The 16,339-nt window shown below is 45.8% G+C and overlaps 1 protein-coding gene across 1 annotated transcript in view; it reads right to left on the reverse strand.

Moving 5' to 3' along the window:
- Positions 1 to 16,339, reverse strand: part of ENTREP2 (endosomal transmembrane epsin interactor 2) — a 1,796,185-nt gene that overhangs the window by 141,745 nt on the left and 1,638,101 nt on the right. Inside the window, exon 9 of the mRNA XM_086959018.1 lies at positions 7,741 to 8,334. Within this exon, the coding sequence (XP_086815144.1) occupies positions 7,741 to 8,334 (594 nt within the window). The remainder of the gene's footprint in view (positions 1 to 7,740; positions 8,335 to 16,339) is intronic.

A 16,339-nucleotide genomic window follows, 5' to 3' on the forward strand; every position in this document is an offset into this window, starting at 1 on the left:
CGAGGACCTAGTTTTTAGATATGCCTAGGTTTGGCTGGTTTCTCCACATGCAGGTTGAGCTAAGGTTCAAATTCAGCAGCTACCTACTTTGTAGCAAAAAGCATTGATTTTGTTCGGTGGAATGCAGTGTCTCCAAGTCAGGTTTTATGGTATTTTGTGTTGCAGGCCACACAAAAGTGGCGTTAACGTTTTCATTGAGAGAGACATGGAAACAAAGAATAGTAGAACCTTTGCTATTACCAATCAGATTTCTCATTTGCCTTTCAAGGGACAGTCAGTGAGCAAAAAAAATACATTTGGCAATATACCATCTGAATCACATAATAGTTTGGGCTACACCAAATTCAGAGGCATACAAATAACCACTATTCCTAAACTCAGTATCTCATACACATTTCTGAAATACTTAGATTTCCTTCAGACTTGTTGGAAATGATAATCTTTTGCATTACATTCCCGCAGATTATTGCCACCTTTTGTTGATCCCGATTTTTTGGTCATATGACTCTGGGCTCGTTACTCCTTCTATCCAGTGGTAAAGTGCTAGTGCTCTCCTCTCTAAACATGTTCGAATTGGCTTACCCCTAATTGGCACATTAAATTTACTTTGAAGTCGATTGTAAATGGTACCACATCTAATAAGGGCCTGTAAATTAAATTCTACTACTGGACAACAGCACTCATTGTGCCACCTACTAAAGTCAAACTCTGAAACATGTCTCCAGGCCTGCCACTGCAGCCTGTTTGGGCGGTTTTAAGCTAACATTTTGACCTGGCTAAATGAAACATTTTTCCAGGCCTAAACCTTCTTTTTTAATTGTTATAATTCATCCCCAGGGTAAGCCCTGAATGCCTATATGACAGGGTACATGGTATTTAAAACGTAGGGCAAGTATAAATGAAGTTTTAAATGTCATGGCAGTGAAAACCCTTTAAAGTCGTTTTTCACTGTGGCAAGAATGGCTCTCCCATAGGTTAACACTGGTTTGCACTATTACATTTAGTAAGTGCTAAATTCAGTTTGGGAATATCAAGAAAATTAGTTCAGGGATGTCTTTTATTAGTAATTTAAAATCTACCTTAAAGCTGAAGTCAGAGTTTAAATTACTGTTTTGGAAATTACACTTTAAGAACGTTGTAATTTTCATGCCTAAAGCCAAAAGGCTTCCCTACCAATGTCCGGGTCCAGATGTCACCTGACCCCTGATGGCACGCTTTTGGTGAGATGTGCATTGCTCCCAGACAGTAGACAAAGGGTCGTGGGTGTGATGATGGGTACTCCTTCCTTCACAAGATGGCCTGGGTGCTGTGACCAGCCTCTTCCAGGGCTTCAGAAATTCTTATGTGGTTATTGCCAGATGAAGCTCACACCTAGGCGTGCTTCCTATTATCTGTCTAGTCAGGCTGGCACCAAAACCTTTGGGAGAAGAGGAACTGACCAGAACTGGTTTAGGGATGGACACAAACTTGCCTGAGATCTGAAGAAACACTGGACCTGCTTTCCTGGAACCCAGGATCCCAAGAGTGTCTCTAAGGGTTAGCAGGTGTTAGAGAGTACTCTTCATGTACGCCAAACTGCAACTTTTTGCCAACTTTCTACCTGGAGAACTACCAGAGACCGCAATCACTGCTGATACTGCAGCTACCAATGTCGAATTGCGGGTCAGTCTAAACTTGCTTTTTTATCCCACTGAAGGAGATCCTACTTTGAACCATTCTTCAGACCTAGTTTGTTGCTTACACCGCCGATGACTCATCAGAAGTCAGAAGTTAAGCTTTCCACCAAGACAAGCCTGGTCCTAATAGCTGACCTGTGCTCCATCGTGTTCGGCTTTAACTTTTGACTACAATTTTGAAATTCACATCTACGGTTCTCCTTATGAGATTTTTATCTCAATGGTGTCATTTTAATTATTAAAATACTCCCTATTATTTTTAATTGCTTTTGGACTTGTTTACTATTCGAAAGCTTTTTATTAGGGTTGAGAGTACTTTGCACATTGCCTCTAAGTTAAACCTGACTGCTTGGTGCTAAGCTACCTGAGGGTAAAGCACAGCTTTATTTAGTGACTTTTGTGGTTCACCTTGACAAGGTGTCAGTGCTTAATTTGAGCTGTTAGATGCACCTGGGGTCCACCCATATTCATTCGTGGGAGCTGGCTCTTATTTTTTTCATCAGACATTGACCGAGAGCAAGAGAGGGAGAAACTTACACAGGATAAAGAAGGAGGAAGAGAAAGACAGCACACCATCAGAAAGGGAGAAAGCAGAAACCTGGAAGAGAAAGATAAAGAGGCAGGGTGTGTCTGGTGGTGCATTAAAGAGGCTCGAGGTAACTATGGATTGGAGCCTTGACATTTAATAGCACTTGCTGTGGGCTTCTCTACTGAGATTTGGGCACCGGAATTCATTCTTTTACAATTAAAGCAATAGCTAAAGTACCATAAGGGGGTACACATTAGTATTGAATAGGTTCTGGGTAACTGTATATATTCAATGTGATGTTTGGGGCTCAGCAGGAAGTATACGGCAATGGGGGGCTTATCTCTGTCATTGGTGCTGTTCCACACAGCACTGCATGACAGTACAGAAAGCAAGGAAGCAACGACTGTCATTCTTACACATACACCGGACACCTCAAACAGTATGCAGAAAGTATTGACAAGTTCATATTTAAATGATGACATTCACATTTGCGTCAAATCACTGCCATTTTGGGACATGAAAGCAGACAACAAGGCCCATTCACAGTTCTTGGTTCCTTCTAAAGCAGTTCAGCCTTAAAGTTTAAACAGTAGGTTCTAGCACCTGAGCTAATAATGGTAGCATCTGTTGTATCTTCTTTTCCGTTCGATTTTACATCCAGGCGTGTAGATGTATAGGAAATCAATAAAAACTTAGGAACGTGTGACGTGACGTTTACAAGACCAACCGACTGATTGACTTATAATTGCAATCCTTTATTTATGTATGTCTTTATTTGTGTGCCTTTTTTTAAAAGCACACAATCCTAGAGATCTCAGAGCTAGGAGCTAGTATCAGCATGTCTAGAATATTACGTGTTATGCAACCATTGATGATCCAGTTAGTTAATCTAAGCCCCAGCTAAGCTTCTCTGTGGAGGTGTTTAGGATAGGGGTGCATGGAAGACTAACTTCCGCCTGGCAGGTGGCGGCTGCTTTCAGAGCAAAGTGGGTTGCATCTGCAGCCCTACTAGCAGCTTTAGCCCATTCCCCATGAGTTGCAGGCAAGTCAAATGCTCTCTAATTGGCTGCCTGCCATAGCCTAGGCATTGCCTTGCTTGCTCATGGAAGAGGGTCAGTACCATGGGAAGAATCAGCCACAAATCTGCACTATTCACAGAGCTGAAATAGAGAGTTCAAAGTGACACTGTAATGGCGTTGATGAGCGCTTGTGTGCCCTGAGATTCATTCCATAGGAAATACACACATTCATGAAGGGTTAGAAAGTAGAACCACGAGTAGGCAACGTCATTTAAAGTGATAGAGTCAGCGTGCACATGATGATGTATGCTGGTCCTCCTGCCTACTGCAGGCGACCCATGGCTGAAGTACCAAGGCAGAAACATGGGCTGCAGATGACAGAGGTCATGGGAAGAGAACAGGCTGGAATGGTCCTTTACACACTAGGGCAGATGTACAAAGTGACCATGCAAATATTCTTGACACACATAGGGACGTGCATACGTAGCCACAAGCAGGGCCTGTCACTGCAATTATGTTTTATGTTTTACATATTAGGGCCAATGCAGATATTGAACTTCCAAACCCCGTGTGGATACTCCTGATACAATTTTAATCTCAACTTACCTCGGCCTTGTGGACATAGAAAATTCAGTGCTTAACAAACCTGGACACAATGAGCATTCTGCTAAGGCAATGGGTGTTTTGAATATGGGGAAACATCTTGAAAGCCTTTAATTTAACTTTAAAACCATGTCTGCAGAGGATCCATATACAGTTTCACGTAGGGCTACCAAACACACCCTAGTTTGAGTTCCCTACCTGTACAGTAGGGAATGCTCTGTGAAGCTGATTCCATCTTCGAAGAAGGAGAACTTTTGGCAAAATGCTGTCTGACCTGCTATACCATGTGACATGGTGGACCAGTCTGTATTTTTCATTTGCTTTTGAAAAACAAGTGGGTTATTGTTCATGGAAAACAAACAAAAAAATGCAATGTCCCTAGTTAGCTGGTCGATTTCTCCCAGTGTTTTTGGGAGAATTTAGGCAGGCTTGTCGGCTGGAAAATAAACACTACAGAATGAAAATAATGATGTGGAACATAATTCCTGGAAAAAGGTCAACCCATAGAGGGTCTGTGTGGAGCGGATGCAGCACATACCTCCTTGCAGCGATGTCCGAGCGCGGGGGTCCGGTCCCCCGCGCCCGGTCAATTAACGTCCCGGTCACCCAGGACTCCTTCTCTTTTTTTCCCCCTGCAGGAATCGTCAACCGAGCCTGGAGGACCGGAAGCACTCCCCAGCGATCCCGGAAGTGGAAGCGGGACAACCCCTGATGACCCGGAAACAGCCGCCTCTGACCCCGGAAGTGGTGGAACAGACAACGACCCGGAAGGTAGAAAAACCCTCGGGAAAGAAGGAGAGGCGTTCCGAGCGACCGACTCGTGGCAGGAGACAGCGGACAGCAGAGAACCCCCGAGAGTGAGCAGAGCAGAGCGGCAAGACCGAAGCGAGGAAGAGGAGGAGGACGTCTGGACGGAAGACTGGTGGCGTCCTCAGGAGGAAGCTGGAGAGCGGCCGCAACTCGGACGAGAGTTGCGGCGGGGCACGTGAGTACACGTTACCCTTTCTCAGTGCCCCTTCCTGTAAATACTTGTATATAGCGTTGTATATAGCGTAGAGTACACGAGCACCGAGGCACTGTACAATTACCCCTTTGTCACGCACTGTAAAAGAGACCGAGCACTGTCCCCAGCACGTGTCACCCCCTCGTCCCTCCCCTCTCTTACTTACCTTGTCCACCTTCCCTTACCGTCCCTTCCTCACGGGCCGTTTCCATACACCCTCACTCCCTGGTGTAGGTGGAAGTGTTCCGGAGTACAAATTGCTCGGACTAAAGCCCTTTCGCTTCTCTCCTTTTTTAAGACTCCGAGGAGCCCCAGTATACTACCGTGGAGACGAGTGAGAACACCGGAGGAGCAAACCTGATCCACAGCAACCTCCCCGAGCCTAATCATCAGCCGAGCCAACCCGACCTCTACAACCCAGAAGCCCACCCTACATCCCTACCTTCCTTCTGACTTTGTGCATCACAGTTGAATAAACCTCTGAAATAGCTCACTATATCCGGGCTCCCCGCCTGTTATTCCGGTCCGCCCGTCACCCAAGTCCACAGTCTGATAGAGATAGAATAGGCCTAAAGCAAGGACAGCTGCACCTCAGTATCCAGCAGGCAACTATTTGCCTCTGCTCGCCACTTTCCTTCAATCCATTCAACTCACACACAGGTTCCAACCCATCAACAATAATGCACTTCCGCAGGTAAAAAAAAAAATCACCATTTAAACCCATATCACCAGACCAACCTTTGCATTCTTGCATCTCTATGCTTCCTCATATCATACATGATCGAGCAGCACACACAGAAGTTACATCAAATTAGACACTCTATCCATCGCAGATATGTGGCTCACCCGTCGTCATACTGCATCTTTCCCCAACCCGTGGATCATGGCTACACAATCACAGACACTCACTTTAGAAATATATCGGTTGTCTAAATTTCATCTAGAAACCCACTCATCCGTTTATAACATTAACCTGCAACTCTATCATTTCATCTAACTGACTATCGATCCAGATAGATCTTACTCCTCTTCATCCTATCATTTTTCTCTTCGCCTACTGAGCTCCGGGAAATAAGAAACACTATTTTTGTACAGAATTTCTGAATTCACATCCACATTAACCGCTGTCAGCACCAACAGTACCTTTAATGTTTCAATCTTTGCATCCCCCCTCAAAAAAATGCATGAAAGACACCTTTCTGGATCTCACCTGAGCACTAAAACTCATAAAAACCTGCCATCTCTGTCCCCTGCCATATTATACCTGTCAATACTGAATCCCTCCTAACAGGGCTCGTCATGATTCCATTTACCCTTTCACAGCCACATTCTCTCATTAACCAACTTCCAACCTCTGACCAATGAATCTTGAACCAGAAATCTATTTACTACCTAACAATAAAAAAACAATCTCCTATCACCTATAATCATAGCACGTTCTCCCAAAACTCTGACCTCTATTATTCACATAGTTTCCTGACTCACAGCTAACATTAACCTTGCACTTCTATAAAAGATGACCTTCCCTTTCTCTAAAAAGTTCTCCTAAATTCTGACAGTTTATCACCCATGACCCACCTCCCCTTCTTAGAGAAAATCCTTGCGAGAGATGTAGCCACCAAAAATCCAAAAGCACATCAAATGCCAACGATTTTGCAGGACTAATAGAGAAACTAAACAGGTAGGCAACAATGCTCTGAGAATGACAGGCAAATCAGAATCTGTGTCAAAGGTCTTCAACACAAATTGCTACTTTATATAGTGTTGACTTCCAGACCCTACTCTCCCCTATATTAACTTGTATGGGCATTTGCAACACCATACGATCATACACAACCCATGGAGCCCCACTCCCCAAATAGGTCTCACTCTTTTCCAATATGCTAAAGACCTGCAAGTATTCTCAAACCTTACTGGCTGATGGCATACAATGCTGCAGATCACCCAAGCCTCGATGGCAGCATCTAATGAAAGCTCAGTCCGGCCAAATCCGGCCAAAAGAATGAAACCCCACTTAAGACTCCAATCCAAGACTGGTTGCCCTTCATTGTACTCCTGTCCTTGATTCATGCCCGGTGTCATATTTCTTGTTTCCACTTATCTAACCACCTCTCCTACATGGACCAACTGAAAAAGAAAGCTCAAAAAGCATGGAGTCCTCAAGCCTTCCCCACAGAATCATACATTTCAACTGTATTTTTGTACCCTGGCGCAAGTCCTCTCCCGATCCCCCTTCAATACGATCAATGACCTTCTCACAGACCTCTCCTTTCTCCAGCAAATGTTTTACTGCACATAGTTGCCTTGACCTCCTTCAAAGAACCTTCGATCACATGCTAACACTACTCCACTTTCTCACCCTGCAGATGTGGATTATTTCAAAAAGGTGGAAACAGACTACCTTGCAGAAAAGCTCTAGATGTCTGTTGTTTTCGACAGAATGTCTAACACATCACGCGGGAGGCAAAACATCTGTATGATACTGATAGCAGCGTCCCTTACATCTCAGACTACCCCATTTCAGCTACAATTCAGATAAAAATATAAACACACGTCATCAATATCGTATTGCCGGTCACTGATCAATTACACTATTGCTTGTTGTATCCTACACGCTATACCGCGTTTCATATGTAAAAATACAAACAAACCCGCTATGGATAAGATACATTGAATTAGTTATGAATAGCAGCCCTCCCTGTCAGGCACTCTCTGGTCACTATTTAAGGCATTCTGTTGCACTTCCGGGACAGGTGGCTCAATCATATAACATTTGCTATGTTTGTGACACGGTTGAATTCACACCCACAGACCACTCTCAAAGATATACGAGCATTTACCAAACCATATTGTAATGATCAATTTATAAAAGTCTTTCCAGGGCACAGTATTTTACTTTGCCACATTTACCTTCTCTGCCGGAGGAACAGGAAACGGGGTCACTTGTAGATCGGACTATGTTGGCCAGTCTGTACTTCCTGGCATGCTTGTGCATGAGGGAACCCTCGCAGCAGCCAGAGTGCGTCGAAGTGTTCGCAGGGATGCTGCTGGGGGATGGCTGACAGTGTGACGTCGACTGGCCGAAGACGCCACAGCATGCTTTCATGGGTTTTAACGATAGAGGGGCCTTGCTCCCCCTCGCTGAGCTCAGGGATTCCTTCTGCGGCGGACCGAAGTGTCCAAACAAGCAGTCCGGGGATCTGGCCTGAGTGGAGCTATCACCGTCCTGCGCTTGGGATCTGTCCACGGAGACTATGCTCGACCCGCCGTCATCCTCGCCAGGGGAGCAGTACGAGTGATTCCGGTGCAGCCCGCAGCGGACGCCGTGCTCGAGGCTGCTGCAGCTGGCGTCAGTGGTAGCTGCGCGGATGGTGTTGTATGGAGAAAAGTCTGTTGAGCGCATCGACCCCTGAACCTCCAGCGAGCACAGGTCATCGGAGGAGCAGGTGTGGTCCGGGATGTCGGCAATGTCCGAGATGAGGAACGAGGTGCTGTCCACAGACACTGAAGAAGAGAAGAGATGTGCCATGTTAAAGGGATAGCAAATGCAGACACAGCCGGGCAGTATATATATGATTTACAAATAAAATGTAAACATCACTATCTTATTTGTAATCATTACTGGTGAAAGGTTTCCTGAGCCAGTGCAGCTCACACATTTTGCACCAGTGCGAACGTAATCACGTTTACTTTTAATTTATGAATGAACCTTTTAGCAAGAAAATCCTATTGGTAAAACCATTCATAAAACAATGCATAATACAGGACCCAATTACCAGTTCAGTGCAACATTATTTGCTTCACAATATTTGCCTCTTGAACGAGCACTTTGGCCAGTGGCACTCAAAGTCAGAATACACAAATATGTTCCACCGTCACCAAGTATGCAGTATCAGGCTTCCTTCAGTCCTTTATCTAGTTTTAGCTCTATAGTCAAAATATACATACCTGTGGGGACAACGTACCGGAAGTTTTTCTTCACGGTTCCCACACCCCACATCTTCAAGCCCCAGCTCATCTACACTGCAGACAGTTCTCTGGATGGGCTCAACCGTGGTCCCTTTTTGATGCTTGAAGAGCCCATAACCCACACCTATGCCTTTGCTCACATTCTTCAGCCCCACATAATCTTTAAGCCTGCTTAGACTGCTTTATGGGTTGTCAGGACTTACAGCCTGATTCTTCACTCTCCCGTTTTGCGAGCCCCTAATAGCGAATCATAGCGAATCGCTATTAAGGACTCGCAAAACGGGATTCATGTAGAAATTGCACAAAGAAATGCGATTCCTACATATTCCTTATTTGCGATTCGCAAATTGCGAATCGCAAATAAGGAATAACTCGCCATTCATTCCTATGGGCCAAAAGGCCCATAGGAATGAATGGGGAGTATTCCTTATTTGCGATTAGCAATTTGCTAATCGCAAATAAGATAGCGATTTGAAGGGTGCCAGGGGGGTCCAAAGGACACCCTGTAGCACCCCTCAAATGAAATATTACACAGGTGTTGCACACACACATTTCCAAAGGACATGTGTGTGTGTAACATGCAACTCAGAAAAATGCATTTAAATGCATTTTTCTGAGTTTTCGCAATTTACCACGAGGTCTGACCTCGCGGTAAATTGCGGCCAGAAATTGCGAATTCGCAAAAAAAAATTGGAAGATGAATTGCATTTAAGGAATCTGAAATAGAGATTCCTTAAATGTAATTCCTTGCAAAATTGCGAGATCATAATTAGCGATTTTTGCATTTGGGATGCTGAATCCCAAATGCAAAAATCGCACTCGCAAAGGGCCAGATTCTCAGAATCTGGCCCTTTGCGAACGCAATTTTGTTTGATGAATCGGGCGGTTAGTTCCACTCAGACTACCTGGGCCATGTGATATCAGACTATGCTGCACATATAGTCGACGTCGAGTGGGCTACTCCTCACTCACCAGTTCCTGCCTGGAGGTTATCCAAAGATACAATAGATGGCCCAGTATTTTGTGGTACCCATTTAATCCATATAGCCCAGCCGTGCAGTTGAATCAGATTCCTTTAAAGTGGTTACTAGGTGCTTCTGCATTCAAAACATAGCTGGGGTTCACATGGAATTGTCCATGGCCCCTCGAGATGCAGGTGAAACAGTGCCTGCGTTGAATAACTTCCCTCTTCTTGACGACACAACGCACCATGCCTTGATATACACCAATAAACAACACGCCGCCTCAGTAGAGTGCCTCCGCTGTGACAGTTTCACAGAATACACAGCCTCTATTCATGCTGCAGGGGGCAATCCCTGTATACTGCCATGGTTTGCCGAGAAAAAACTATTATTTCCTCAATCATGAAATCGCCTCTGCCACGGGCCCAATTTTGAGATCCCAATCAGCTATATTACAAGCGTTTAGCTCATACTATTCCGAGCTATACAGGGCACGTCCTACCCCACCCCCTTGCACAATAAGATGTTTCTTAACACCCATCCCCTGCCCACCATTAATGCCTTGGTACCAGATCAGTTAGAAAACTCACTACCTTGGCTGTGTTAAAGAAAGCAATATAAGACCTGGCTCGTAATAAGACCCCAAGGCTAGATGGGTTTCCAAATGAATACTTTGATCGGTTCTCATTCAGCCTGCCTCCATATTTAGTCGAGGTGTACAATGAAGCCCTGTTGAAATTTGCCCTTTTCGCAGGGTCATCCCCAAACATTTTGCCTTTTGCCTACCATTTTTCTGACCCTGCTTTCGTTGGCTATGGGATTCTGGGCACTTTACCCCTGCTGATCAGCACTAAAGAGCATATGTTCCATGTATAAATTGTGATATGATTTGTTATCCATGATTGGCATATGTGATTTACTCTTAAGTTCCTAGTAAAGTGCACGGTGTGTGCCAGAGCATGTAAATCAAATGCTACTAGTGGGCTTGCAACACTGATTGTGCCACCCACATGAGTAGCCCTCTAAATGCTTCTCTGACCTGCCACTGCAGTGTTTGCGCATGCCGTTGTAAACTGCCATGTTGCCCTGGCAAGGGCACCCACTTGCCAGGCCCAACCCTTCCCTTTCCTTACACGTAAGGCACCTCTAAGGTAGGCTCAAGGTACCCCCATGGCCAGGGTGCAGTGTACATACAGACCAGTCCTGATACTGAAATACTGGCAAATTCGGGTCTCATTTATGAAAACTGTTGCATCGCTGTGATAAAACAGCAATACACCAGTTTTCACGGTGCTTTCCTTGCAACATAATGGATGCGCCATATTTATTGTACGGCGCTCCATGTTGCAAGTAAGGACAGATACGTCAGAAATCCTGACGTATTTGTTGGCGCAAAAGTCACGCATGGCTGGAGGTGTGTCACAAACATGATACAACTCCAGCAATGCTTGGGGTATGCCTGTGCCGATGGTACTGCGTCACAAGGTTTTGACACAGTGGCACAGTGGCATCCTACAACCATTTTTTACGTGGGAACGCCCACCCTGCATAGATTATACCCGACGTAGTTATAATGTGGCGCAGGCTTTACAAGGTGATGCATCTGTCTAGATGCATCACCTTGTAAATATGGCGCAACGTGGCGCATTGTTGACTCCACCACTGCATCATGAAAAGTGACACAACAGCAGAGCAAAAGTGTTGCATGGCCTTCATAAATAAGGCCCTTCGTTTTTCACTATTGAAAGGCTATATTTCCTATTGGCCAACATGTATGTTACTCTGTAACATCTTGCAAGCATAACTTTCCATAGGGAAACAACAGAGAACTAGAGTTTAGGCTCTCTGAACTCAGAATGTATCAATGCACCTTTGGCTGAAGGTGGTTTGTAAATTCTGTGATGGAAAATGACACTTTTACAAAGTGTAGCTGCAACACGTGATGGACGGAATGCTGAATGATTCAAAAATTCTCCCCCAGTCAAAAGATCTGGGTTAAATACATTGTTCTTTTGCCCACTACGCCTCTCCAGTTTGAACCCATCCATATGCAAATTAGTCTTGACCCTGTGCCTCATAGGAACAGTCCAGACCGAACTGCCAAGCCAGGTCCTCCCTGGACCGGAAACAAGCATCCTGGGACCGGTTTCAAGGTATGTCACCCTTCATCAGCCAGGCTAGCTTGAATCCAGTGGCACAGTGAGCAAGGGACCCACGTCTGGGCATACCACTTAGGGCAAAAAGTGTAACTGCAACAAACGATGGACGGAATGCTGAATGATACAAAAATTCTCCCCAACCAAGAGATCTGGGTTAAATCCATCGTTCTTTTGCCAGCAATGCCACTCCAGTTTGGACCCAGCATATGCAAATCAGTCTTGACCCTGTGCCTCATGGCATTAGTCCAGACCGAACTGCCATGCCAGGTCCTCCCTGGACCGGAAGCAAGCATCCTAGGACCAGTTTCAGGGTATTTCATTCTTCATCTGCCAGGCTAGCTTGAATCCAGTGGCACAGTGAGCAAGGGACCCATGTCTGGGGATACCCAGAGTGGGACTGGTATGCCCAGACGTGGGTCCCGTGCTCTCCATGCCACTGGAGTCAAGCTATCCTGGCTGATGAGGGCTGGAAGCCTGAAACCGGTCCTAGGATGCTTGTTTCAGTACAGGGAGGGCCTGTCCTGGCAGATCGGGGTGGACCGTTCTGCATTCCGCCCATCAATTTTTCTTTTTGCATATGTCACCCGAGTGGGACGGGTATGCCCATACGTTTGTCCCGAGCTCTCCATGCCACTGGAGTCAAGCTATCCTGGCTGATGAGGGCTGAAAGCCCAAAACCAGTCCTAGGATGCTTGTTTTCAATGTAGAGAGGACGTTGCCTGGCAGTTCAGGCTGGATTGTTCCCATTGGGCGCAGGGTCACAACTGATTTGCATATGGTTGGGTCCAAACTGGAATGGCGAGCAAAAAAACAACGGATTTAGGCCCAGATCTCTGTGCTGGGGTGAATGTATGACATTTATCTGCATTCTGTTTGTCAACTGTTCTTTTAGCATTTGTCACCCCAAGTGGGACGGGTATGCCCAGATGTGGGTACTGTGCTCTCCATGCCTCTGGAGTCAAGCTATCCTGGCTGATGAGGGCTGAAAGCCCAAAACCGGTCCTAGGATGCTTGTTTTCAATCTAGAGAGGACCTCGCCTGGCAGTTCAGGCTGGACTGTTCCCACTGGGCGTAGGGTCACAACTGATTTGCATATGGTCGGGTCCAAACTGGAATGGCATGGTGAGCAAAAAAACAACGGATTTAGGCCCAGATCTCTGTGCTGGGGTGAATGTATGACATTGTTCTGCATTCTATCCATCTATTGTTCTTTTTGCATTTGTCACCCCGAGTGGGACGGGTATGATCAGACGTGGGTCCCGTGCTCTCCATGCTCTCCATGCTTCTGGAGTCAAGCTATAATGGTTGATGAGGGCTGAAAGCCCGAAACCGGTCCTAGGATGCTTCCCTCCAGTCTAGGGAAGACCTGGCCTGGCAGTTCGGGCTGGACTGTTCCCCTTAGATGCATGATCAAGACTGATTTGCATATGGCTGGGTCCAAACTGGAATGGCATGGTGAGCAAAAAAACGATGGATTTAGGCCCAGATATCTGTACTGGGGTAGATGTATGACATTGTTCTGCATTCTGTCCATCAATTATTTTTCTGCACTTTTAGACAGTGAGCATTTTATTACTTTACCATCCTGTGTGCCTCTGACTGTTTGTATATTCAGCATCTGGTGTTGGAATGACAGGAGCTGGGGATGTGCATTCACTCTAGACTAGGCATGAGCGGATTTTGCGGATTGGCAATCCGCGAATTTGCGGATTTGCGGATTTGCGGATTGCGAAAATCCGCAAAATCCGCGAATCCTCGCAGATTTTTTTTTTTTAATGTTCGCACGGGTTTCTGCAAGTTCGCGAGGGTTTTGTACAATCTCGCAAATTGCGAAATTGTACAAAACGCGTGCGAACTTGCAGAAACCCGTGCGAACACAATGTGCCCAGTAGGGTATGTGCCTCTTGTGTGAATAAAAGGTCAGAGAGAGATCAGTTCAGCAGATGAAGAGAAAGAAGTTCGGGTATTGCGTTTGTGAAAGTCAAGGATGCAAAGCCTATCCAGCATCACAGCTGATTTTCCACGGTAGATTTGGGAAGAAGGCACACCTGTCCAGCCTCGACGACGCTCACGATTGTTTTTGGGCTAATGAATGAGTCACTGAATTTGAGCATCAACTAGTTCGAGCGACCATGTGTGTGTTACTATGCAATCGCCCCGAAGGGCGCAGGGGTCCCTTGAGTGAGCTGTAAGTGTAAATAACTATTTTACAATGGCGCCAGCAAGCTGCCAGCGCCGTTGTAAAATAGTTACAAAGTTAGCTTGCACAGGAAGCACTTAGATAAAATAAAGCAGCACCTGCTTCGTTTTATCTAGTGGTTCCTGTGCAAGCTAACTTTGTAACTATTTTACAACGGCGCTGGCAGCTTGCTGGCGCCATTGTAAAATAGTTGCATGAGTGGGGGTTCAACTTTTGAACCCGTTACGTTCGCGGATTTTTTTTTGCGGATTTTGCGGGAAATCCGCAAAATTCGCGGATTGCGGATTTCCCAAAAATCCGCAAAATCCGCGAGCGTAACGGATTTCCCGCTCATGCTTACTCTAGAAAGTCCATGGGGGGATTGAGGTGTGTCCTGCCATGCCTGGCCTGAATAGACCTGGTCTGCATTTAGAGTGGAGGGAGGAGTTTTGCTTGCAACTGAATTGGCTGTGTCCCCTTTGCACAATACTGGCTCCACCCTCTGTTATCATGCTGCACCAGGTAGGGCAAGACTGGTTTGGATTATGTTCAGAGACCCTTACAGCAAAGAGAACAATGACAAATGGATTATAAGTATCACATATAAAACCCCAGGACTTTGGATTACTTCAAGAAACAAGAGGCCCTGCAAAGAAGTTGAGTATGAGGACTGTGTGAGGAGCGCTGTCTTTTCTGAGTGAGGGGTGGGTTGGGCTGAAGATTTCTGCTCTGTCTGTGGAAGATGAAAAGGACTGACTCTTTTTGCCCTGCTGTGGTATCCTGCTTGTGGAGAATCTCCAAGGGCATGTGTGTGCTTGCCTCCTGTTGGAATGCTCATGGAGATAAAATACTTCAAATCAAGTAGCCTGCCTGGGAGGAAAAGCTGCAGAACTGTGGGAAGAGCGCTGACCCTGATGTATATGGGGATGGGGTGGCCTGCAGTTGCTGCACCTGTCTAAAGCAAGAGGACTGGGCTGTTCTTCACCTTGGTAAAAGTAAAGTGCAGGGTGAGCACTTTATTGAGGCTTTCTCAGAGTGCATGTGAAGCGCTGGACTACAAATTCCCAGCGGATGAAGTGCTTAGTTAATTAACCAGTGTATGGTGAGCGCCTTTATACCTTGAAAAGTGATTAGCGCATGGTGAACGCTTTTTTTCACCACTTTCCTCTGAAGCGCTACTGATTTATTTACCCAAGCGTGGGGAGAGCGCTCCTATTAACTGTGAAATGGTGACCACCACACTGTGTGAGCCGCAAGAGGGACTGGCCTAGCTCTCAGGTTGCTGGAGCATCTCCAGTGTTGCACGAGGCCAGGGTCAACAGCGAGTGGAGTCCCCAGTGTGCCTATTTCCCACCACAGGCCACCCCTCGCAGCTGTGCCATCCAATCGCAGGCAGCTGCTGCATTTAGCCCCTACATTTGTGAGGAATTAAGTCCCTGCAATCACTCACAGTGGCACCGCAAGACGGCAGTCAGCTGCAATATTATACTACTTGGGGGCACTTTAAAGTTGGGTGGTGTGCAGGGTAAAACTCCGACGGAGGCCCCTGCTGGAAAGTTGACCACAGGCAGGGGAAGCCCTATCGAGCTTGCAGTATACCGCCAACCAGGAGCACCGGTGTGCCAGTCTCCAGTTTGTAGAGACTGTATATTTTGTGCAGCAATTATATTTTTCCTGACCTGGGCAAGATATAAGTATTTGCCTTATTGCACTAAATACTGTGCTATGGTGATGACCTAGTTGGTTAAGTGATCTATGGCCTGTAATAATATGACAAATGTGTGAGAAGTTGGCCTGATATATAATGTTCACTATTCTAGTGAGCACTTTGTATCAGTCCAAACAACCCTTATTGATGATTGGTTGTAAGTCAACCTTATAGACCAGCTATCCTAGTAGCATGGATACGAGCAGTCTTCGGGCTAAACTCTAGAGGGCGTGTTAATCCAGCTGTTATACCATCACATATACCCCTTGAACACCAAGTGAAAGGACACCACACAAGTGTTATGAAAATAAACAGTGTATTTATTTAGATCACAACAGCCCTGTACTCTTTATGAGGACAGGGTACTAAGCACACAACAAAACTCTTACGAAAATACTTTAAGTTGCACAATTTACACAAATGCCCGAGGGGCACGAAAAACCATATACTGGAAAAGTGGAATGGGAAATTACTAGCAGATAAGTACTGGACTAATAGGCTTTGGAATCGCTAGGACTACGTTACTGAACCT

The sequence above is a fragment of the Lissotriton vulgaris genome, chromosome 2_1 (assembly GCF_964263255.1).
Source record: "Lissotriton vulgaris chromosome 2_1, aLisVul1.2, whole genome shotgun sequence".
NCBI lineage: Eukaryota > Metazoa > Chordata > Amphibia > Caudata > Salamandridae > Lissotriton > Lissotriton vulgaris.